The sequence below is a fragment of the Drosophila ananassae genome, chromosome 3R, assembly GCF_017639315.1.
Source record: "Drosophila ananassae strain 14024-0371.13 chromosome 3R, ASM1763931v2, whole genome shotgun sequence".
Lineage (NCBI taxonomy): Eukaryota > Metazoa > Arthropoda > Insecta > Diptera > Drosophilidae > Drosophila > Drosophila ananassae.
The window spans coordinates 12,473,098-12,496,571 of NC_057930.1; the positions used below are offsets into that span (position 1 = coordinate 12,473,098).

The following is a 23,474-nucleotide window of genomic DNA, read 5'->3' on the forward strand; positions in this document are numbered from 1 at the left end:
TGCCAGTCGTTTTGTTTTGGCATTTTTGGCAAATATTAGTTCCATATCCCAGCCGCTCTTCGATGGCAAATGGAATGCTATTGTATTTCGTTTGCTTTCCTGTAGGGCTAATAGCTTTAGTTTCGGTGGGGATATCCATAATACTAGTAATTTATAGAGATCTGTTATAATAGGTATGGTATGGTATGGTATGACCCCACCTTGAAAATAAAACTAAAAATATTCTCTTAAACTAATTTAGTTTTATGTTTATTTTAATCTCATTATTTATGAATACATAAGAATTTCATATGTTGTAGCGATGCGTAAAATTTCAATTAGAGCTTAGTCCACCCTCTGCGTCTTTTGGTCGGTTTCTGCAATAAGATTGTGAAGTTAGTTAAGATTTTGGCAAGCTTGTTGAGACAATTATAGAGTTAAGACGCTTTGGGCCCCCACATGCAACCATCTGTAGAGGTAGACACAATAATTACTAGACATTTATATTAAGTTTAATTACATATACTGGCAGAGTCGTATTCGTAGTCGGTGGTGTATGGGCAGCAGAATAATGCAACCAATATGTATGCAATATGTAAAGCGTTTTATGATTTATGCAACCACCCCGAGCACCTCCTCGAAAAAACCGAGAAACAAAATCAACAAATCATTTTTCTGGCCAACGCTGACAGCTGCAATTTTTCACTGCTACTTTCTGGAAGTCATGCAACACTTGGCCAACTAAAGTTGGACTTTAAAGCTGGCCAACCCAACTGAGAGCCACCCTAAAGTTGGGTCTGAGTCCCCTCCTCCTAGGTTTCGGTACCAAATCAATTAAATTCAATTAAATTCGAATAACCACAAGCCAAGTGCAAGCTGCCCCCATCGGATGGCGCTTAACCTTATCGGTCAGTGCAAGTGCAAGTCCAAGTGCCAAGCCTGTGCCCCATTGTTATTTTCTGAAACCAAAACTTCCACTCCCCCAGCTCGGCTGTCAATCTTATTCTAATTGAAATGCATACACAGGCCCGGCACGACTTGGGTTTCGCTTTTGCAAATTGCCTTTTACGCATAAACAAATGAAATTCTGGCCAGATTTCCGGTTCGGACTTAAATTCCTCTCCCAGGAATGGTCCAGTAACAACCCTTACCCCTTTTTTTGGACCCAAAATCAACAAGTTAACTGCATTCTGGCTGTCATTCAAATTGGATTCAGCAATTGGCCCCCCAGGGGGCAATATGCCATTCAGTGTTTGGTTTCTCACTGTCTAATTGACTTCTGAATGGGAAATGGACATGCATTTGGTCCAAGGATGAGGGAGGCTTTAAATTTCCTTCAGGAATTAGTCTATTTAAAATGGAGTTGACCCTTTTTCGTATGAAAAATATTCCACATTCTTTTTTTGGAACAGTATTTTGGACAATTTTTGCATAATATTTTTGTACGAGTATGCCTGAAGCAAACTCTTCCCCATCTATCCACCTTTTTATTATACTTTTAATTAATTAAAAAGTGGTTGCACCTTTTTTGGGTTCTCTTACATAAAAGTGTCCACTTTTTTGTGTTATTTTGAGGGGAAAAATGTGCAAAATTTTTATTTCGCACATGCGAAATTAGCGCTGCTGGGGTCGCATACCTTGTTAAAATATTTGCAAATATTTAAATTGACATTTTTCCGTCATGTTATGACTATGAACAATGTCAATTTTTGCTGGGCGGGTAACTCGCCTCAAGGCTCGAGGTGTTCTCTTTTTTTTTTTTCTCCTCGTTTGTCGCGTTTTGGATGTTTAAAATTCCGAAAGGTAGAAGAAAGGTCTTTAAAGGCTGCATTTGGACCAGAAACCGATCAGAGGACCGATGAGGAGAAACTAATCAAAACAAATTCAATTAAACGACACACGACAAGCCATGGATCGTATAGGGGCCAGAGTGTATAAACAGAGTATCCATTGGATACCACCACCTCCTTTGGCTTATCTGGCAGCACAATCCATTAAAATTGCACATCGTTTACACCAAAAATCAATTCGCCAAAGCATTTAGGCATTACAAATGCCAAGCCAGCCACTGGACCTAGTCCACTTCACTGCCAAAGCTCTGAGTCCGGACTTCGGAGTCGAGGAGACCAGGTTTTTTGTTTGGTTTTTATTTTGGGATCTGGGATCCCGCTTCAAATTCAACGTTGATGCCCATAAATTTCGCATACGGCGAAACTCCTCCGTCGGCTGGACGTCCGTTTGTCTTTTTGTCTGGGGGGCTACCAAGCGATAAACGCAGTCCAGTTGGCATTGCTTTGAAATGTATCCGCCAGATACGAGTAGTACAAAAGCAGCATTTGTGGAGAGCCAGTCGCCAGCCTGGTCAGTTGTTTTGTGGCTCCTCTAGAGCGGAGTGTTCATGGGTTTTGGGGCAAATAGTATGGAGCAAATGTGATGGTTTTCCAATGGAATTGCATTTTAAAAATTAGGTTTTTAAGGCTTACAATATTTGTATTGTTTCTAATGATACTTTTTCAGATCTAGTTTTAAAAGTAATATCTTAATAGACTTTAAGCTCTACCTTAAGATCTACCATCTCTAGAACGTCAATCGCCTCATGTCCTTTGGCTTCATGTCGTTATGTCAGTGTCACCTCACGCCCGACAAATTATGTCTATCGGAAACACAGAAAGCCGCAGAAAATAAAACGAGGAGAAACCCAAATCCAAAATCGTGTATCCGCGGCAGCACAAATGCATGTGTGGATCGGTGATGCCGAGAGTGGCTCAGTGGTTTAGTTCAAAGGGGTGCACGGTGGTGTCAGATTGTCGTGCGTTTTATTAGTGGCAACTCAAACAGCAAATTGAGATTAGAAGGCCGCCGACGAGGCCATGAGTTATGGCCTGCATTAAAGCGCATCAAAGTGGGCAAATGGAAAAATGCGTAAAATACGGTGGATGGTCTCCGAAATAGTCCAACCATTAGGTGGCTCAAAATGGAAGTTTCAAGCCATGGGTTCTCTCTAAAGAGTGTACTATTTTTATCCTCTTTATTAATTTAAGCGCCCATTTAGATCGCTTAGCAGTACTTAGAGTTCGGGATGTGGCACCCCTAAGGACTCTGGCTCCTTTTCGAGCAATTTACATTCGATTACTGTCCTATCTACTTTGATCACTGACAACCCACAGAGTTCAACATGTGATATCCTTGACAGTTATGAGTTGTTGGCCCTGTGGGTCCCCCACTCTACTATGTCCTCTGTAAGGAAGCATGTTATATCAACAATAACAAATGTCAAATATGATTTGCATAACATTGAAACATTCCTTATGAGTTTTTTTTTGTTGTTCAGTAACTTCCCTGTTGCTTCTGTCAGTGAGACTGTGTGTTTTTTTCACTTTTATCATAAATGATAGCAATCTGAAATGTGCTTTCCCCTCACAACCCGCATAATTCACTTGATTTTCCTCATCTGACTTTCACTTACAATCCACACAATCCATTTGAGACCCTCGCAGAAATAAAGGAAGACAACATTAGGCCTTATTACATTTGACATGTTGCTCCCTGGCAAAGTTTTTCTTTCATTTTTGGTAGTCACCCCGCCACCCCTGGCTACAAATCAAAAGATAAATTGTTTTCGTTCATGATTTATATATAAAAATGTTTCGTTGACTTCGCACCACCAACAACCCATCCCCTGTTTCTGCTCCTAACTTTTTCCTTTCTTATCACCGCCGTTGAAAGCGAGCAACAAATATTAATATTGTTTGTATTTCATACGCTTTCTGCTTTTTATTTCGTTTTCAATTTAGTCAGGAAACCGTCCGGATCTGGGTCCTGGTCGCATGTCAAATTTAATATAAATTATTGGCAGAAAATCACCGAGATATACTCACAGTTCTTGCTCCGTTTCCAGACGTGTTCAGACATAACTTTTAGCTGATTTTCATAGGCCTTGCGGGCCAGGACATCCTTGGCCTTTGGTGTCGGCTTATTGCAGTTTTCTGTTTCAGAAAAGTGATCCAAGTACTCGTCCCGCTTGCAGTACATGCACACCCCGTAGATGAACTCCTCCTCGCAGATGGTGGCATTCGTGGACCGGGCCCAGACGGCATTCGTTTTGGCCAAATTGAACAGCTTGCCCACATAGATATGGGCCGTGGGTATCGGAACGAAGGCATTCGGAGCGATTGTGGTTATCGGATTGTGCTCCAAATTCAGCACCTGAAGGTTCTTTAACTTGTCAAAGAGACCGCTGGTATAAGAAATAAAAAAGTAGTTTATTAAAAACAACTTCTGGCAATTAAATCTTACTTCTGAATACGATCCAAGTTGTTGTAGGCCAAGTGAATTTCCAACATCAAGGGGGTATTGTGGAACAACTGATCTGGTAGACGAGCAATATTATTTCTCTCCAATCTCAGAGTGAGGAGATTCTTCTGGGCCTTGAGGAACTCCCGGCTGATGTAGCTTATATTGCTTCTGATGCCCAAATAGGCCAACTGTTCAGATTTCCAAAACAACTCCGTGGGCACATTGTCGCCGCAGTTGAATATCTCGACGGATTGGAGTTCGGCCATGTGCCAGAATTCTTTGGGCCCGAAAGCAGACATTTCCACGCTACTGTTCTTGGCATCACAGTCGATCATCAGGTGTCGTAGCTTCGACTGTTTGGCCAAGATCTGGCCAGAGACTTTGCCCAAGTTCTTGATGACAATGTTCAGGTGGGTGAGATTGCCCAAGGGATGCAGAATTGTGGGCGGAAGATCACTGCTTCCCTTCAAGGAGAGATGTTTCAGGGCCGGCAGTCGCTGCAGGAAGTTGGCTGGCAGAGTGGACTTAAAACCAATAATGGAGACCTTCTTCAAATTCTCATGATCGCTGTAGTACTGCTGCAGGACCTCGCCCCGATCGGTTTTCTTCGGGTCGAAATAGTTGAGGATCTCCAGTTCAGTGTAGTTGTAGATGCCCAACTTACTAATCAGATACTTGACACTCTCGGCATTCGGAATGGCACAATTCTGAATGTTCAAAGGACCAATATTTCCGGCTTTTAGGGGCGGGATATATCCGTATCCCCGGGCATCAAAGATACTGCAACTAATTCCGTACAACTGCTCGTTGTTGCTGTGAAGCTGCAGGTTGTCGCACTTGATCTCTTGATCCTGGCACTCGCACAGATTCGAATCCTTGATCAAAGCCTCGCAACCCGCCTTTGTAACGTAGCTAATGGTGCTCACTGTTGTGGCATTTTTCTGCCAGGAGGGAGCAATCACGGCCAACAGAAGAAGCACTGGCAACATCCTGAGGCTATATCCACCACAAGACTGATCGCTGAAAGGCAGAAGCAGAAGATTTTTAAATTAGTTTTTATGATCCAGCAGCAGCTGCTCTATCTCTTTCTGAATTTCCTTCAGGTAGCTCACGCATTTCCCTGGAAGTGCCAAGTTTTTCCATCTTCTCTTTTTTTTCGCATTTTTCAAGCTGCAGATACCGCCCCCCATTTTACACCCAAAGGCCGACTGCCATTTTTACACAAATTTGATTACCCGGGGCCGGGCCAGGTAAACTAAACTCCCTGCCTCCTGGCCGTCTCTCGATTTTCGCTTTACCTGCTCGTTTAATGGCCCATAATTTACTACGCAACTTGGCCGATTTGTGCATAATATTAAACCATTTTGAATTCGCCTTGCAACAAAAATCGAAAAATCGAAGAAAAGAAAAAAAAAATCATGCGAAATTGAACGCAAAAAGCTGCAAACAAAATGACTTAAATTGCCATTTGGGGCTGCCTTCGGTGGGGTTTTTGTTGCAAGATGATCTGTATGTAAGAAGCAGCGGCAAGAGTCTGTCCAAGTGGCTCTGATAACAGTTGAAGATGCTCGATTTTACATACGAGTCCCCAGACAGAGATGAAGAAGCGAATGGAGGCAATCTTCAACTTAAATGGAATGAGTTACATTGGTTTGAGACAAAGAGAAAAATGTTTAAGACTTCATCGTTTTTCTTGTTTATTACTATCTTCAATTTTATATATCTAATAGTTCATAGGTAATACAACTCTGATTTCTATTTGATTTCTATTAAATCCAAAAAAAATAAAATACAACTTAATATCCAAGAACCACTGTCCCACCAACTCAAGTTCAATGCTATCGAAGTCTTCCCACCTCATCTGCAACATTTTACCCCCAACCCCATTCCTGAATATCCTGAATTGCAATTTTAGTCTGACTTTGCTGTTGATCTCGTATCTTTAAAAAAAAAAATACAAGAAAAAAAAAAACTGTAGACCGGCTGACCGAGGAGGCATGGCTTGATTTCGAACAAATTACAATTCATTCTGGTTTTCAGTTTCATTACAAATGCAAAAATGCAAAATGGCAAGACGGCCATTAACTCGCAGTCTCAGGATGGACTGCGATGGGATGGGATGTATGTCTGTCTGTTGATCGATGATCGCTGTGGCCGCCGATGATCATGTTTTGTGTATCGTTTGGGGCGTACATGCGTAAGTGCCTTTGATCGCCCCCCCTCGATCTGGAGGCCCCCCTTGTTTCCTGGCGGAGCAGTTGCATTCACAGATCGGGGCCAATGCATTTGAATTTGTCTGGCCGGCAGCCAAATCGATCGACAACCAATCAGCCCCAATCCAGTTCGGTCAGCCATCATGCCAGTTTACCAGTCTGCCTCATTTACACTCAAAGAAACAAAAGAGTAGTTAATTATGGTTTTATTTCTATAAAGCAACATTTAATCATTCAATAATATAAGTCTGTTATCAGTCATCAATTCTGATAATTTTAAGCAATTCAAGTATTCTTAAGAAGAAGAAGAATGAGGATCCTTCTAAAGATACCCATATTCCTTTCCCTTCTCGTAGAAAGAGTTTTCCAAACAACTCGATGTAATACCAGAAAAGCTGCCTGAAGAAATTGAAGATGAAAAAGGAGAATTCAAGCTCGCTGAGGAAGAATTCTTATCTAAAATACCAGATGAAATTAAGAAATTACTAAAGCCAGATTTTTATGCTAGGATTATACTTTTAAAAAATAGATTCGAAAAGGATCGTATCGAAATGATAAGGCGCAGACGGAATCAGTGGAGTATGTTAAAACAGGAGAAATATTATTCAGATACCTTGGCGAAGGAAAAGCGAGGAAGGCTCGCCAGTCCTATGAAGCTAAGGCCCAGTTTACCATAATCCAAGATTTTGTAAATGAAACAATAGATAATCTGGAGATTCAAAGGAAACAAGACTTTGAGGATCCAATACGAGAGATGGATGGAACACAGATTTCCTTTGAGAAGCTCTTGTCAGATAATAAATTCAAAGAGTCGCCTTTGATATTTGAGTCAGAGATAGCTTTTCTGAAAAACTTTCTGAAAAATCATGAATATTATATAGAAACTCAAAAAAGACATCAGGTAAGGGTACGAGAAGCCCTCAAGAGGAGGCATAATCCAAACCCACAGGCAGTAGAAATTCGAGCGAAAATGATAAAAATTCGATAAATTATTTAAATATTTATTTATGTACTTTTATTCAACATATATTAATTATTTTTCGGTGTGTAGTTTTGAGCTGCTGCTTCTGCTGCTGGCAGTGGCAAACATTTCATTTTTCACGATCCACGAGCAGTCTCTCGTATTCCCAAGAGCTAAATCAATAAATTACGTGACAGGCATGCAGAAAACCTGATGCCTCCAACTTGGCTGTGGCTTTAGCTCCGAGTCCACTTCTTGATCGCCGTTTGCGTTTTGCTTCGTTTTGATTGAATCAATCAAAAGCTTGTGCATTTATATGAAAAGTATTAAGGAGTTGCAAGGATCTGGATAGTGGAGATCAAATACTCTTTTTCTATGAGAACTTTGAAGTTATAAGCAAGTTTTGAGATCTTTTAGAGACTCAAAGTATGAATATTAAATGGAAACATTTTTTTAGAATTCGTCTTATAAAGTATTATGTTTCTTATAAAGTAAAAGTAGTCTTAAAGATCTATTGTACTATATTCTATTAGAAAAATCAATATATCCTACTATAAAGTAAGGGTATGAAAAAAATGTCGGTGAACATGCATTGTACATATATATCGTTTGCAGATCTTCTGGCGCTGCCATAACATAAATTATTATTATGTCTTGCCCAATGGCCGGGACCAGAAATATTTTCTGAACTCCATTTATCCCCCCACCACATACCACCCGAGGTAGATTCGCATTAAGTTTGATTGGTTTTCATTTGTTGCGAGCAGGAAATGCTCAATAAAGTTCTTAGCTCGATTTAATTAACTTTGACAAATTGAAATTTGTGGAAAATGCTTACCGAAAAATACAATATAATCGAATTAGAATTGTTAGGGAAGTCCTCGCTGTGACTCTTTCAATTAGTAATAAATAATTTACTTTCAAGTTGGTTGAAAACTTTTCTCCAAAAAGGAGCTAAGCAATGCATAATCCATGAAAGGGCGCGTCCGGAAAGTTTAAGAAGCCAGAATAACTGTTGGCCCCACAAAACTCAAAAGTCGAAGCCCCAAAACATTTTCTATTATTGTACCTCGAAATCTTCATTGATTTGGATTTCTTGTACCAAGGAAAATCGCCTTAGGCTGAAACTTTTTCTGGCCGACCGACTGACCGCCCCTCCACATCCCGGCAAGAGTATTTACCGTTTTAAGGACAGGACAGGAGGTAAATAAATGGTCATAATCCTGGCCAGACAAAGGCTGGCACTACCGGCTGTTCCTACTGTTCCCGGGTACTTGGCTTGGCCCACCTTAACCCATAACTCATGTCTGGGCCGATTGGGGGGTGCATCTGCGTTTTTGCATTTGATTTATTCCACATGCAAATTGCGGTATACATATAAAAATTAAGTTGTTGGAAGCGTTTTATTTCCCAGAAACGTTTTTTGCCTCTCGCATTGACTAAATAATAATAATTCGCCTTGGATTCAAATGCGCACGTTTCCCAAAGAATACAATCGAGTGTACTACCAAAAAAGCCGTAGCATAGCTCAAGGCGCCCCAATTCATAAGCTACTTTCTGCTACTGGGGGTTGAACTCACCCCTTGCCCGAGCCGGGGCCGGAGCCAGAGCCAGAGCCCCGGGGCGCAACCCGCTCTCGCAAATAAATGCATGAAATTGAATACCAGACCCATCAGGCCAACAATTTTTTGACATGATTCTTCAGTTGGGAGGTGGGAGTAGCAAGTAGCAAATAGGAAGTCCAAGCAACCGGGAAACCGAGAAACTGAAAACGTCTCCATCATCTCTATTTGGAATTGTAGTTATTTGATGAGTTTCTCGTTGGGCGGGTCGGTGTCTTGTTTATTTATGTGTTTGCGCCTATTTATTTATTTTAATTAAAAGGGGCACGTGTTGCTGTTTTCTTGTTTTCTTTTTGCCAAGGCAACATTGCGCCCGAAGAAATTGATAATGTTGTTTTGAAAAACTCTGCTATGGGAGGTGGGACTGCGAGGTGTGGTATAAGTTCTATTTAAACAAGAGGTAGGGGTGGGAAAATGGGTTGCGGCAAGTGTAATGAAAACCCTGAAATGTTATAGACTATTATGCAAAAACTATATAATATTCTATTGTACTATAAATCGAGCTGGTAATTGCCAAATCAAATCAAATGACAGCCAACAAACATCAAACGAGTGACAAAACAAACAGAATCATTAACCCAGTGTATCGTAACATCGGTGGGGGATAATTTCACTGTGTTAAGTCGAAAAGAAATGGCCAGATAATAGCAATAAAGTAGACCCATAGACCAACAATCGGAGTAACTAATTAAATGCCACAACCCCCACAGAAGACAACAACAGATAGACACAGACAAAGTCAAAGTCAAAGTTTCTTGACTCGTTTTCATTACGAGTTAATTTGAATGTAAATGAACAGAGAAGAGTGGAGTAGAGAGAGAGTCCTGGCTGGTGGGGATGGCTAAAATGTTTTGGCTAATGTTTCAATTAAGAAGACAGTGGAGAATTTAATTTTCTTTCATTTGGCGCTGCGTTCCAAATGGGTATTGCCTGCCACCCAGGCTGGTAGTAGTTGTAGCCCGAGTTTCTTTTTTTTTTTTTTGTTTGATGGGGAGCTAGTAGACAATTTTGTCTGGTTTGTTGTTGTCCCGGGTGATGTTCACAAGGAATTTCAATGTTCCACTCATAATTTCATATAATTTCCATTAATTGTATGAAATTAATGCCGCTGGCTTTGAGACAGACTCTTCTGCACAGAACAAAAAAAAGGGATTATTATAAAACAGAAAACTTTAAAATAGTTTTTTGTATAAAAGTTTCGACTATTATAATATTTAAAATATATTTAAATATTTTAAAAACTCTTCTAAATTGTTTTCTGTGTTCATCTTCGAGTTCTTCTGCTTGTTGGCCACTCCAGTAGCCATTTTCATGATTTTCTACGCACTTTGGCAATGGCTGTCTTGGAAACTGTCTATGCTAATTTCCCAGTTTTGATGACTAGTCGGCTACCAGGGAGCTACTGGCAACGGCTACCTTTCATTTGGCTGTAACCAACCGCATAACCACGATCAACGATCTTTGGGCCCCGTCGATCGATCCGCCTTTTTGTTTTGCATAGATCACTCAAGGGCAATTCGGCCATACAGATTTTGTTCTGGTCGTGTTCGTTGAGCTCGGATCTCTCTGGCCAAATCCCAACTTCATCTTCATCTCCATCAGCATCATCATCATCGTTCCATTCTTTGTCTGGGCCATGGCAAATTCCCAGTTCGAGCCATTGGTGCAGCATGCCCGGTTACGCCCCATTTTGACTGGGCAATTGTCATGGACGTGCCAGGCGAAATCAGACTGATGTGAACATATATTTTTCGAGGTTGTTTTCGATTTATTTTTTTCCAGTTAATAAATGGGTTAAAACAGGAACAAACTCAGCGAAAAAGAGACTGTAAAAAAATGGCGATAAAATCTTACTATATATATATCTCATATCCATCTCTGATCTATAAAAATTTTATCCATAACTCCTAGTTCTATTACCTTTATAAATCCTAATCCCTTTACTGTCTCAGTGGCAAGTGCAGCAATGCAACCTCCTTTCAGACAGTTCCTTTCCGCACACTCAGCACAAATTGCAATCAAAGTTGCCCCTTTCCCATTTCCCAGTTCCCAGTTCAAGCCACCGACTTTTTAGCACTTCAAATTGGCAAACAAACAAACTCACGTTCAAATGAAATGTGAGCATAAACAGAAAATTTTTCACACACACACATACACACCACACTCATATAGATGGTGTGTGTGAGTTCGTCCTTTGGGCGTCTCCTGCAAATGGTAAACAAACTTGAAAAGCAAACCGTAAAGCAGAAGCGGAAACATTGCGCATACGTCGCGTTGTACGCTGCACGTGAAAGCTGTGGAGAAGACGAAGACAGCGAAGAAGGAGACGACGAATGAGAGCAATGAGCAGAGAAATGGGTATTACTAGGACCAAGGAGTAAGGGGACATCACTTGACACGCAAATATGCATAAACAAGGTATGAATATTCATGCACACAGCAGACACTTCTATCCATCTCTCTGTCTCTGTTTTACTTTAGTCCTTGGGTCCTGCATCCATCTCCTTTACTCGTTCTAGAGCAACATCTTGAAAAGGACTCGCGTCCGCGTCCTCGTCCTCGTCCTGGTGGCCGTATCTCGTTTAGAGATGAAATGCAATGCGCATTGAAAAATTTTCCCGCAAAAAGTGTTTACACAAGGCGGGCGAGGTGGTTGAACCAAAAAGGATATGTGACTTTTAGTACAGTGAAGACTCAAGAAAAGGATAAAAAGGATGTCAATTCAAAAGCTAGATTAAACAATGTTTAATAAATAAATAAATTTAATCATTGTATTAAACTTTGTAGTAGAAAGTAGGAAGTAGAAACCTTTACTGACTTTGGAGTATCCTGTTAACTTGTTGAGAACTTCTATCGAGTGTCCACTGTCTCCCCACATAATATGCAATTTTCACAGCATTCGAGTGAATGAGTGAATGAATGAATGAATGTGTAGGCCTTTTGTTTGTTTAGCCATCAACACGAACAGACAGAATGCAAGCAGGTCATTCACTTGGGCAGGTCTGTCCCAAACCCTCTTCCAGGATGTAAATTCCTTTAAGGATATTTTACAAAATTGCAACTGCTTAGGCAACAATCATAAATCCTTGTCAATCACACGCGGTTGTCATCATCATCAGTAGAGCCCAGGCAGCATCATCAGTCCTCCAGATAGGCCCGCGATGCCCCATAGTTGCGACTTATCCTCCGAAATTTTTGTGACTTTTGACTTGGCTAAGCGGAACTGATTACACCGCCGTCTGCTGCGACGTCATCGATTTGGCTGCGTGACAAAAATGCTTCTAGCTCGACTTTTTTTTTTCCGCCTTCTATTCGACTGTTTTATGTCATTTATATGATGTTTCGACTTTGACAGCTGCGAGGTGGATCGATTCTCGAGAGGTGAAGGAGGAATGGGGGTGACAAGCGAGTTATGGCACACTTGAACTGCTAATTTCTTTGGAAGCTTTCCAGTGACAACAATCAATCATTTTTGATATTCTCAATAAACATATATTTTAGGGGGAAGTGCTGAAAGTCCTTTGCAGACTAACAATTGTGTGAAGGTAAATAAAAGTTAGGGGATACTAAGTCAAGGGGCTTTAAGTGACTTACTTAAGGAGATTCTAATAAAATTTAATTTTTTTTTTTTTAAATTATTACTTTTTTCTTTTTTAAGATACTACTTTTTCCTTAAGTCACTTTATAAAAATAACCGAAACAAATTGCCAGACAAACCGACTCGAGATGTCTGGCCAAAAACTCATCATTAAGTGTATAATTTTTTCCTTATAAACTTAGACCAAAACTCTCATCAAAAATTTGCATATTAAACACAAAAATAAACCCGAAAAAAAGGAGAAATCTCTGGCAAATCGCCAAAAACTAAAACTAATCCCCGAAATCTGCGACGATTGCCAAAGCAAATCAAAGTCCTGAAACCATAAAAACAGCAACGAGCCGATTATGGCCTGGGGCAACAATTTAAGATTTACGCCACTTAGAAGACATTTAAGCGTGCAACAAATACAACAACAATAACAAAATCAACAAAGCCGGCTAAAAACCAAAAAAAAGCTAAAAAAAACAAAGTGAAGTCTACATGCAAAGGCCAAAGTCAAAGGCCGCCGAGATGATTTTTGTTGTTTTATTTTAACTTTTTGTTGCTGTGCGTGTGTAGCTTCCTTTGGCAGCTTCTTTCCCAGAGACTCTTCTTCTGCGGGCTTCTCTTTCTTCGTTCCGTTCCAGCTCCAGCTCCAGCTCCAGCTCCGTTCTCCTGCCAAAAATCAAAAAGGGACTCTTCCTCTACGGCCGACAGTTTACAAGCTTTTCTCGTGTTTCGACAACATTAATTTGTTGTTGTCTCCCGGGCCAATAGCAACATGTTGGGAATTCGCTTTGCGGCCAGCAACATGTTGCTGTGGTTCGGTAGGAAAGTGGATGGATCCCCTTAACCGCAAAACTCTTGAGGCCAAGAACAGTAGCTGCGGCAGACAATAACAAAAATTATTTAATTTGAGTATTTTGTTCTCCACTTGCCACAACTTATTTTTGTATTTTTATTTTTGTTTCTTTCAACTGAAAAGAAGAGACCCGAAAACCGCAAAGTTTTACGAGCTCCTTGTCGGCCTTAACAATGTCTCATTGTCAGGTCTAAATCATTTTTAACGATCAATAAATGAGCACAGTAGAAGCAAACTATCGAAAGGTGAGAAATTTTTAAATATTTATTCTCAGGAACTAAAGTTTCAAAATATTAAACCCTGAAAAATAAAGGTTTTTAAACTTAAGCTTTTATAATATTATAACTTCACGCTCACATCCCTGACAATAACTCACGAAAATACTCATAATTCTGTTTCTTTGGAACTCAATCCCTGAAGGTGGCTTTGTGTGCGGCCTCTCCTTGACTTAACTTGGAAGTCGGGAAAGGTGTAAAGCTAATTGAAAGGCCCGCTCTGGTCGGGCCACTTCAAAGAGTCAGTCAGCCAGGAGAGACTTTGTTGCGGAAGCAAAATCACACCCAACCAAAAACTATTATAGCCCGAAAGAGTAGGTATATGTATGTCCCAGACAGACACATATCTCGCATTATTTTATTGAGTGGAAGTGGAAGTGGGTGGATGGGTGGGTGATTGGGGACAGACGATAAGCTACGGATTGCACACATGTTTCCATATTTAGCCAAAGGCAAACAGCGACTAGTTGACAAATCTAGCTACAACATTGTAAACAATTCTATCAATTTGTGCCCTTTATCAGTCTCCAACTTTTGTCTCTATTTACCAAATGCTTCAAACGGACAGCTGTACTGAAATTCGAAACACAATAAAAAAAAAAGTGGAAAAGTCCTATGATTAAATTGCAATTTGCCTCAAAACAGATGTCCGTGTTTCTTATTGTCGGCGGATATTTATTTCCCATAATTTCCGCTCATTTTAATTTTCCCTCGTACTCCCGGGGATGGCTAACTTATTTGCTAATCAAAATTCAAAAGATAAACACACAAATCAAAATCATAAGCCCGAAATGAAACTGAAACTTCGAAGAAGGAAAAACAAACCGGAAAAAAATTATACAAATGGGAGTAAAAATGCGGAAAAACAAAAAAATGCGTAGAAAATTCTTGAGATTTTTGGGGTAATTTGTTCGGGTGGTTGAAGCTGCTGAATTATTAAAGCAACACGTGCGGGGAAATACCGCGAAATCTTATTAAAAAATATTAAACGACTTAGAGTTGACTTTGAGCCTTCGAAAAAAAATACTCACTCCAGAGCAATGGGGGATTTGCATTCGTACAACTGATTGCACTTACAAATCGTAAGAAAAAAACGAACATCGGTCTGTGACAGAGAACATCCATTAGGCCCACTGTGCACAGTGGGTAGCAGACAGGCAGGGTTTGGGGGTTGTACAAAAGGGAAATTATAATAAGCACAGCTTTTCTTCGAACAAATAACAAAAAAAAAGGAATTCATAAATAAAAGACGCCGCAAAGTAGGCAATGCAAATCGCTGTCCGTTCCATGTTTTTCCTTCTTGCGTTTCAGAACAGAACATTTTTCCATATTTCGCCGGCTTTTATCGCACTAATAAAAAGGATTTTCCCCGAATGCGAACCAAAGTCTCGTCTCGCATTTCTTTGTATCATTTTACTGCCAACGACAGGGGGTCCAAGGCGACGGACAGTCTGAGTTCCGAGTTCTGGTGCCTTGGCTTTATTTTATTTACTAGCCTTGTCATATTGCAACTCTCGTCTGGCTTTCTTTTTTGTTTATTTTTCCTTTTTTTTCTTTAGCTTTTCCAGCCATTTCCCTCGGGGAGGTCGTTGTTGTGCATTGTGCGACTATGTTACCTTATAAATGGATTATGGCAATTAGAGGGCATGTTAGAGGGGGGTGATTGGGATTGGGTTGACTTAAATAGGCAATCCATGTTCTTGGCGAGGTTTTCAGAATCCATTAGACTGGCTTAGGATATGAATTTGCCTAAAGATGAAACGAATAAAAATTAGATAGAGCCGGTTAGGCGGAATGTCAATGAAGCAAAACATATTAGGCCCCAACGATTTGTATCCAACACACAATTCCTATCATTATTTACACTCTTTATAATGATTTGGTCCGACAACTTCTACAACTAAGTAGTAGCCTCTTTTGCCAGTCATTCCCCACCAGCCGATTTGAAAACCAATTAAATGCGAAACAATCATCATTAGGCAGTGCCACAAAATGATAATTCAAATGTTTTCAGCTGAGTGGCCAAAGCGAATCGAAACGGAGAACATAAAAAAGTGTATTACTAAGTATGTTTACCGTGAAATTGAACAAATAATATGGCCAAGAAAGTAGGCGCCTGAAAAAAAAAAAAAAACAAAAAATCCAAAAGAGATTGGAAAAAGTTGAAAACCATAAAATAATTAATGATCTGATATATCAATCGGTTAGCGGATCAAAGAGGTCGAACGGAGGAATGAAAGATGAAAACATTTTGCCATCATGTAAAAATCTATACAAATTACAATCTGAAGAGGGAAAATATTTCGAATTCGAACCAAAACCGAACCGAACCGTTCAAATTCTTTGGAGCGCACAAAATGCCAAACCAAAAACTAAAATTTGTTGTTGAAAATGGAGGAGGGATTGGGTATTGGTATGAGGACGGTCGCCATCAAAGACATTTAAGTATTTTGCGGTTTTTTGTGCATGAGATGCCTTTTGTCCTATGGCAGGACATGTGCAGCAAAGTGTCGCATATGTGGCTCGACTTTTTTACATGGATATCCACCCGGCCGGGATTTATCCAGCACATCCTTCGTGCCGTTTTGGGTCGCTTATTGCCTGGCATTTATGAAATTCTGTACGGAATTTCGGGACGGGCAACTTGAAAAGCCTGAGAAGCGCATCCCCCACTTCCAACATCCAACATCCCGAGCAAAAGATGAGCAGACAACTAATACCGAAACGACAAGATGAGGTTAACAAACTTCGTTTGGCTTACAAACCAAGCTCCGTGTGTATGTGGCTGTGCACTCACTTTTTTTCTAGTTTTAATTTATATGTAAATTAGCCAACTCTGACTGGGAAAAGGCCCTAAGAAGCACATCTCCATCTGCCGAATGAAACTATTAGCACAAAGCTGTAAATAATGACAGTCTGAGTGCAATTTGATGACAGTTGCAAGAAACTGCCACGATATGAGCTCCTCAACTCAACGAAAGATCGATTAAAATCACGCCAACAATTTGATGAAGATGATCAGATTCCATTTAGATTTCAGGCATAACAAATCAGGCATAAAATTCAGCAATTTATGGACAAGTTCAACTTTGATCAGACATCATAAATTAAACAAATTTTAATCAAACATAAGTAGCACGACCGACAAAAAAAAAATAATAATACTTCAAGACTGCTCCAATGATCGACTGGTATTTTTCCCAATTTTCTCACAGTTTATTTTTGATCCACAAATCACTCGAGGCAATATTTGAATTGGTAGATAGAAGAAGCCATCTCGCAGGGTTTATTTAAACATTAATTATGTGTTCAACATGGGAATGAAGTAGCACAAATATCAGGCGTGAAAGTCTGAAACAAAATTTATGAAAGCTGCCACAACGCTGAACGGCAGTTGGTAATCATCGATAGCCTCGTCATATAAACGTAATCGCGATCACAATTGCAATTACAATCATCCAGTGACAATCGTAATAATTTATGGCTCCTTATGGTCTGCTTTTGGTTAACACAAATAGCCAAAGAACATAACAACTAAATTGATAAAAACCACAAAAAAAGCGACAGACGACAATCAACTGAACAGGAGCAGATTGTGAAGGGTTTAAGGATAAGTAGGATTGGGGATACCCTTAAAAAAAATATATATATATAGGATATAAAAAGAAATATATAAAATTTAAGGCTTAAATAAATTGATGAAAGTTATACCATATTTTATGAAATTTATTTTACTCGTAGCATAACTCCCTTTAACCCACAATCCCTTTTCAATTAGAGTATTTCCAGTGGCAATTGGGGGACCAGGAACCAGAAATGATACCTGGGAGCTGGCAGACTGACTGACAGCAATCGAAAGCTATGCAATAATAATAACAACCGATCAGGAGACAGCAACTAGGGAACAGCCAACAGCTGCCAACATTCACACGTCATTTAATTTCGATTAGTCGCCACCGCCGAGAACTTCAGAGACAAACAAATAAAACGATAAATGCATTTTCGAATGTGGTCTGAAAAGGCAAATGTTTCGTGGTCAATACTTTTGACATTGGTAATTGTCGCCTTACCAAAAAGCCCAAAAAACAAAAGGGAAGCCTGAAAAACCACGAAAAATGTACAAAATGCCTAATTGGCACTTGGATGGGATGTGCCGGCAAAAATAATTGAACAGAGTAGATCGAATGCTCTCCACCTTAATTATTAAATTTATGAGGTTTCCTTAAGGTTCTTTTTTTTTTTTTGGTCTTAAAAAAGTTGCAGCTGAATAACTTCATTATGAACTTTACAGTCACCTTTCGATTGATATATATTTTTGTTGATTGATGATTTTATTGTCTTCGAAAGGTGCTGGGAAATCTTCTAATGAATTCCGGATGGTATCCGCTTCTGGTTTTGCTCTTGGCCAGGCCACTGATTAACCCATGAGAAATGGCCTCAGGTGGGTCTATTAGTGTCAAGCTTGGATTGATTTTAAATGAAAAGATGTGGGAATTTGAAATGTGATTGGAAATGGTTTTATCATACAAAGTGAGAGGCTTAAAATCAAACGATTTTATTTATAAATTTTATATTTTTTTAGGGCCTTATTTCCCATTAAAATTTGTTTAATCAACCCCATCCAAAAAGTTTCCCAAAGCCGTCTAAATTAGGCCAATGCCGAAAATTCATTTCTGGAAAGCCCCTGCCCATTACACCCACTCATACACATAGCCCCAACAAAGGCTAAAAACGGAAAATGTTTTCCCAGAGCGCTTAACACCAGTTGGATTTCGAACCTCTGACTCCTGGCTGCCCAGCCACAGAGTGTGAATGAAATAAGTTGGCCCATCCACCGAGGCAGTAGCAATTTTTCGCTTTGAAAATGATTATTAGGTCAGTTGCTGCTGACAGGGCCAGAGGAGAGGGTGCGGGAAAATGGGGGTGCTGGGGGCTGGTGGCGACCGGAAAAGTGGGGCGGGGCAGGTGGCAGCAGCTGGACAGAAACGCCGCCGAAGGCAACCGGTCAGGACAAAGACCTCTCGCAAGGTGAGGGCGACGAAAGGGTTAAGCCGGGCAGCTCTCGCACCTCATACGAAAATAGCAGAGATTCCTTTTGAAGTTTACGCACAAGTATGCCTTGGAAATAACCCCATGGAACTTCTGAAAACAGGAACCAGGATGCAGGATAATAATTAACGCAATAATCATCGATAAATGGGAAAAGGATGAGAGTCAGAGAAGAAGAAAGAGAAAAGTGATATTAAGAGGGACTCGAAAGGGTTGTCAGAACAATATATAAGTTAAAAATTAATTAATAATAAATTAAAAATTATGAAAAACTCACTTAATGGTAAAATATAAAGCACATTTTTTAAACCATATTTTGTCTATGTTTTTCCTTTACTTTTAATGGACTCTGGCAACTCTGGAAAAAGCTGTGGCCGGCCAATACTTAAAATCATTAACGAGGTTAACCCATTGCTGCTCAGGCATGCGCTAGGCCTCCCCTCTTACTGAGCCCCTACCCCCTTGGGCTGCGTGTGTTCATTCTGTAATTTGCGTAGGTGATGCCATGGAATTTGATTTTCACACGTGTTGCTTGCTTGCTACTGCTACACCTGCTTGCCACCCATTGCCGCCCCACTTACACCCTCCTTCTCCCCATCTGACCACTTGTCCTTGTTGCTCATGTTAATGTTAATATTAATGGAAATGCTGGGTGTGTGCAATTATCTTCCATTTCATTGATTCCACACACGCGCCATATAAAAATAGAAAGCGCCGCGAGAGAAAAACAGAATCATAGGCCTATCTAAGGGCTTTAACCCATTAGGGAAAAATCATTAGAAGGGGTTAAGACTGTAGAAATTGTTAACTAGTTTCACGATAAAAATTCATATGCAAGTCCAGTTGAATTACAAACAATTTTACCTTCGCCGGCTAACCTCCACCTCGAATTCAATAATTTTCTTATGGATTTTAGTTGGCTGGCAAGTTCAAAGCTCACGACGAGACGAGGAGGAGGCTAGTACAGTACAAGAAGATGAAATAGTAATAACAATAATCATAAATACGGAGAGACGATGACAACCCTAAAACATTCAAGCGAGTAGCTCATGACAGGAAAAATTGCCCAAGACCAAGATGGAATCACATGGAATCACAGATAAATTGTACAACTTATAGACTTCAAGGGGGGCAAAAAACTTGAAAACTACAAAAAAAAAATCAGAGAAAAAAACTAAAAGGGGGAACGTGAGCTTGTGGAGGCTGAAATGTTGCGCGTGCGCAGAAATTGAAATGAAAATTGCTAGGCAGAGGAAGTTCGCAAATCGCGCGCCTCTTGGTGTTTTTCTTTTTTTTTTTTCATTTTTTAATTTTTTTTTGTTGGTGGGAAGAAGAATCCCTATTTTCCAGATAAGTCATGGGAAGATTTGGTCAGAGATTCCCTTCATTTAATTGCTCAATTGTGTTGACAACTGCAACCCACACAAAATGTAAAATATTTATATAAAAAATTAAAGTGTAACAAAATTGCAAGGGAGAGATTATTTTTTATGCGAAATGCTAAATTCGCATTAAAAGACACGCAATTGTTATTTTTTTTTTCTCCTTCTTTCTGTAAGGTAAGTGCAATGTCTTGGCCTTATTTTAATGGCCAGATAAGCATCGACTTTTTTGAGCTCTCACTCTTTCACTCACTGTGAGGTTTTGGCCATTTTGTCCGAACGATATGTTTGCGTGTGGCGGGCAATTTATCAAAACATTTGATTTAGTTGTAAGAAAGCATTTTCAACTCAATTTCGTTTTCGTGGGTTTTGGGACCCCACTCGCATATCCCACTACGGTATGGAAGGAAAAATGGAAGCTAACATGGTTGCTCCTGGAATTGCAAATGGGCAGTGCAGTAGCAGCAGTACCTTGAGGGTCCTTTCTTCGAAAGAGTCCTGCGACTCGGGTGTGGTATGGTCAGTCGACTAACGGTAATTGGTTTTAAAATTTATGGACTTTTCGGGTGCAAGTTAATGTGCAAGATAACAAAGAAAAAAATATGAATAAAAATAAATTACGTTTATATTTGGAATTTAGTAAGCATACTATTTGGGGCTGATCTCAAGAATTTTTCAATAAAAATTGAATAAATTATAATATATTCGTATCAAATAGTTCTCATACCATCAAAGACCGGCAATCAAATGTAATTAAACAACTCGACTGAAACATCAAAACGACGAACGACGAACCTGTTGTTGTAGCATTTTGTAATTAAAACGTCTGATACAAAACCAGATGCAAATTAACCAACAAAAAACTTGTAGCATTTTGCTATAATTTTTGCGGCTGATAATTTTATGCACGGTCCCGGGCAATGAGGGGCCCAACCTCGCCGGAGTTGTACAGGAAAAATTGGAGTGGTTAGGGGGGCCGAGAGAGGCGGGGCTAATTATCTTTACAGAAACAATGTAAGCCCCCAAGAAACTGACAGTATTATTCTTTATATTACTTAATGGTATAGGTTATTTTTATATTCTTATTATGGTGAGAAAAAGTTTAATAAGGAAGTAGTTATAATTTAATGAAAATTGTATTATATATTTATTAATTCATATAGAATTTATTAAGAATTAAATAAAAAGGATCTTAAATGCCGTCGGAGCTTGAAAAAAGAAAAATTTTTAAGTCAAGAAGCTGGTAACTTAAAGAATTGCTCACATATGGCCAGTTAACTTGGCTTCCAGAATGTTTCTAATCAAATTGGTAAGAATTTTTGAAATTTTTCAAAAACATTCCTCGTTTTGATTTGTATTTATTTTTATTGTATTTTTTTTTTTACGCTTGATTATAATTTGTTTTATTTGTTTTGAAGCACGTTTCGAGGATTTCTACTGCACAAATACAAATGCAGGGACACAATAACAATTCCGCAGGAGACGAGAGAGCACCGGAGCAGCGCAGTCGACGCCGACGTAGACGCCGACAGAGCAGCGCAGTTGTTTCTGACTATTGGTCTGTCCTGCTCTCACCGTCGCTCTCTCTCTGTTTCATTTCAATTGTTTCCAATTCAATTCAGATTGCGATTTCATTTCCATCGTCAAAGAAGCTCCGCCCCCAAAAGCGTTTCCCTGCGCAGTGTTTCGATTCCATCTCATTCCGCTATGTACGTGGGGGTTTGCTTTTGGATTGTCTTTGCTATTGACTTTTTTTGCCTTTGCCTTTGGCTTTGATTTGGAATGTGTTTTTGGCTTTATTATTTACTCAAGTGCCTTTGTTGGTGTGCTTGTGCATTTGTTTATGCGTCTCGTTTTGCAATTTAAAGGCATTTCCTTTGTGGAGGTCCTGTCTCCGAACATTTCGGCACTGCGCACTCTCGCTCCCTATCATCCCTCTAGCCTTTCTTCATCCCTCCATCACTGAATATTGTTATATTGAATAAATATTTTACTTACAAGGTAAAAACAATATTTTGGTTTTAGTCTCTGCTTAATTTTTAGACGGCCCCACCGGTGGGGGGGCTAAGCAGAGGCTAGGGTGTGGGCGGGGTGGGGCGTTGGCGGTGTAGGGTTACGAGTTCGTCGGATCCTTTGGCCTCTACTAATTTAAAATTTATGTTTTTCAAATTTGGTTGGGCAATTTAATTTTGGCGCTTGTAGTTTTCGACGACGTTGTGCCAACTTTACGATGATGATGGAACGATGATGGCAATGGTGGGGTTAAGGTTTCTGCCCCAGCAGTGACATCTGGAGGTGGGTTAAGGAGGTCACTCTGGTTGTATTTATAGAACTTTTGCGGAATCTAAATTTCTTCATAAAGAATTTATATCAAAGGAAGTCTGGAGCCTTGAAGGCGGACTGTTTCTGCAGTTCTGTTTTAAGTTATTTTAAATATAATTATTAAATAAGAAACTTTAACTTACCACCTAAATTTCTCTTTATATTATTGTGTTTTTATAATAAAATTTCCCTTAAAGCTATTATAGTTTTGCTCTCATAATCAAATTAAAATCTTCTTCAGTTTTTCCAAATTAATTTTCCAGGCAAGCAATTTTCCTCCATTATCTTCTGGTGTTTGAAAATTGAAAGATTAATTGCGAATGAAATGCAAAAATAATTTCCCAGCCCAGCCAAGCCATTTTCATTGTATTTTCCACCATTTTCTTGCCTTTCTTCCTTTAAATCTCTTTATTCGAAGAAGAGGACTTTATATATTTCGATTTATGTATGTGTTTGTGTGTGTGTGTGTGTGTTGGTATGTACTTTGGGTAGAAGTCGTGCCTGGCATTCGGCTTCGTCCTGCTGGGCTTCTCTTTTCTTTTTATATCCGCCATTTTATTGCTTTTTCCAAACACCCCCCACCACCCACACTCCATTCTTCCCTTTGGAGCTCCCGGAAAAGCTCGCAAAACTCTCGACATTTCATTTGCAATTTTCTTTTCTTGCTTGCATTTTATGACTTTTTCTTTAGCACTTCTTGGGGGCGGGATGGGTTGACTCAGCCACACCTACACAGACAAAAGGAAATTCCTGGTCTTCTTTCTTCCTGCATTTTCCCCCGACCTTCCCCGACCCCGCGCTCTTCCCCCAAAAAATTGGCAACATCTGCGTAATGCAATTTTCCCTTTTGGCTGGCAAGCGAAAATTTCCGCCTGCCTTCTTTCGTTTCTTTTGTAGTTTCTTGCTCCTGCTGTATCATTCCTCCCTTTTGCA

The 23,474-nt window shown here is 39.7% G+C and overlaps 1 protein-coding gene across 1 annotated transcript in view; it reads right to left on the reverse strand.

The window, feature by feature from the left end:
- Positions 1-222: 222 nt before the first annotated feature.
- The window catches only part of LOC6498687, a 46,630-nt gene continuing 23,378 nt past the window's right edge, over positions 223-23,474 (reverse strand). The window contains exons 2-4 of the mRNA XM_014906759.3: positions 4,276-5,295; positions 3,858-4,216; positions 223-356 (exon numbers count right to left, since the gene is read on the reverse strand). Of these exons, the coding sequence (XP_014762245.1) occupies positions 355-356; positions 3,858-4,216; positions 4,276-5,264 (1,350 nt within the window). The 5' untranslated portion in view covers positions 5,265-5,295 and the 3' untranslated portion in view covers positions 223-354. The remainder of the gene's footprint in view (positions 357-3,857; positions 4,217-4,275; positions 5,296-23,474) is intronic.